The sequence below is a fragment of the Phasianus colchicus genome, chromosome 29 (genome assembly GCF_987193195.1).
Source record: "Phasianus colchicus chromosome 29, bPhaCol1.hap1.1, whole genome shotgun sequence".
In the NCBI taxonomy this organism is placed as follows: domain Eukaryota; kingdom Metazoa; phylum Chordata; class Aves; order Galliformes; family Phasianidae; genus Phasianus; species Phasianus colchicus.
Genome location: NC_143464.1, coordinates 863298 through 864337, shown reverse-complemented (window position 1 = coordinate 864337; position 1040 = coordinate 863298). Strand labels below are relative to the sequence as shown.

Below are 1040 nucleotides of genomic sequence, written 5' to 3'. Positions count from 1 at the left end.
CTCTGAGAATGATTTTGACATTATTTTCTGCACTCTGCACAGGACTCCATGCCCAGGAACTGCAGATGCCCAACAGCAGCTCCATCAGCGAGTTCCTCCTGCTGGCGTTGGCAGACACGCGGCAGCTGCAGCTCCTGCACTTCTGGCTCTTGCTGGGCATCTACCTGGCTGCCCTCCTGGGCAACGGCCTCATCAGCACAGCCGTAGCCTGCCACCACCGCCTGCACACCCCCATGTACTTCTTCCTCCTCAACCTCGCCCTCCTCGACCTGGGCTGCATCTCCACCACTCTCCCCAAAGCCATGGCCAATGCCCTCTGCGACACCAGGCACATCTCTTACACAGGATGTGCTGCACAGGTCTTTTTCGTTTTCTTTTTCTTATCAGCAGAGTATTGCATTCTCACCATCATGTCCTATGACCGCTACGTTGCCATCTGCAAGCCCCTGCACTACGGGACCTTGATGGACAGCAGAGCTTGTGCCACCATGGCAGCAGCTGCCTGGGGCGCTGGGGTTCTCAATGCTCTGCTGCACACTGCCAGCACATTTTCTCTGCCTTTTTGCCAAGGCAATGCAGTGGACCAGTTCTTCTGTGAAATCCCCCACATCCTCAAGCTCTCCTGCTTACATTCCTACCTCAAAGAAATTTGGCTTCTTGTGATCAGTGCCTCTTTAGCATCTGGGTGTTTTGTTTTCATTCTTTTCTCCTATGTGCAGATCTTCAGGGCCGTGCTGAGGATGCCCTCTGAGCAGGGACGGCACAAAGCCTTCTCCACATGCCTCCCTCACCTGGCCGTGGTCTCCCTCTTTGTCAGCACTGGCCTGGCTGCCTACCTGAAGCTCCCCTCCATCTCCTCCCCATCCCTGGACCTGGTGGTGTCATTTCTGTACTCGGTGGTGCCTCCAGCAGTGAACCCCCTCATTTACAGCATGAGGAACCAGGAGCTCAAGGATGCAGTGAGGAAAATGATGTCCTGGTCACATTTCAGCAGGCATAAACTTCACATGTCTCAACCAGTGACTCAGTTTGTACAATAA

The 1040-nt window shown here is 54.3% G+C and overlaps 1 protein-coding gene across 1 annotated transcript; it reads left to right on the top strand.

Moving 5' to 3' along the window:
* Positions 1-65: 65 nt before the first annotated feature.
* On the top strand, positions 66-1040 carry LOC116241347 (olfactory receptor 14C36-like). The gene has a single exon (XM_031611940.2). It carries the CDS (start codon positions 66-68, stop codon positions 1038-1040), a length of 975 nt encoding a protein of 324 aa, XP_031467800.2.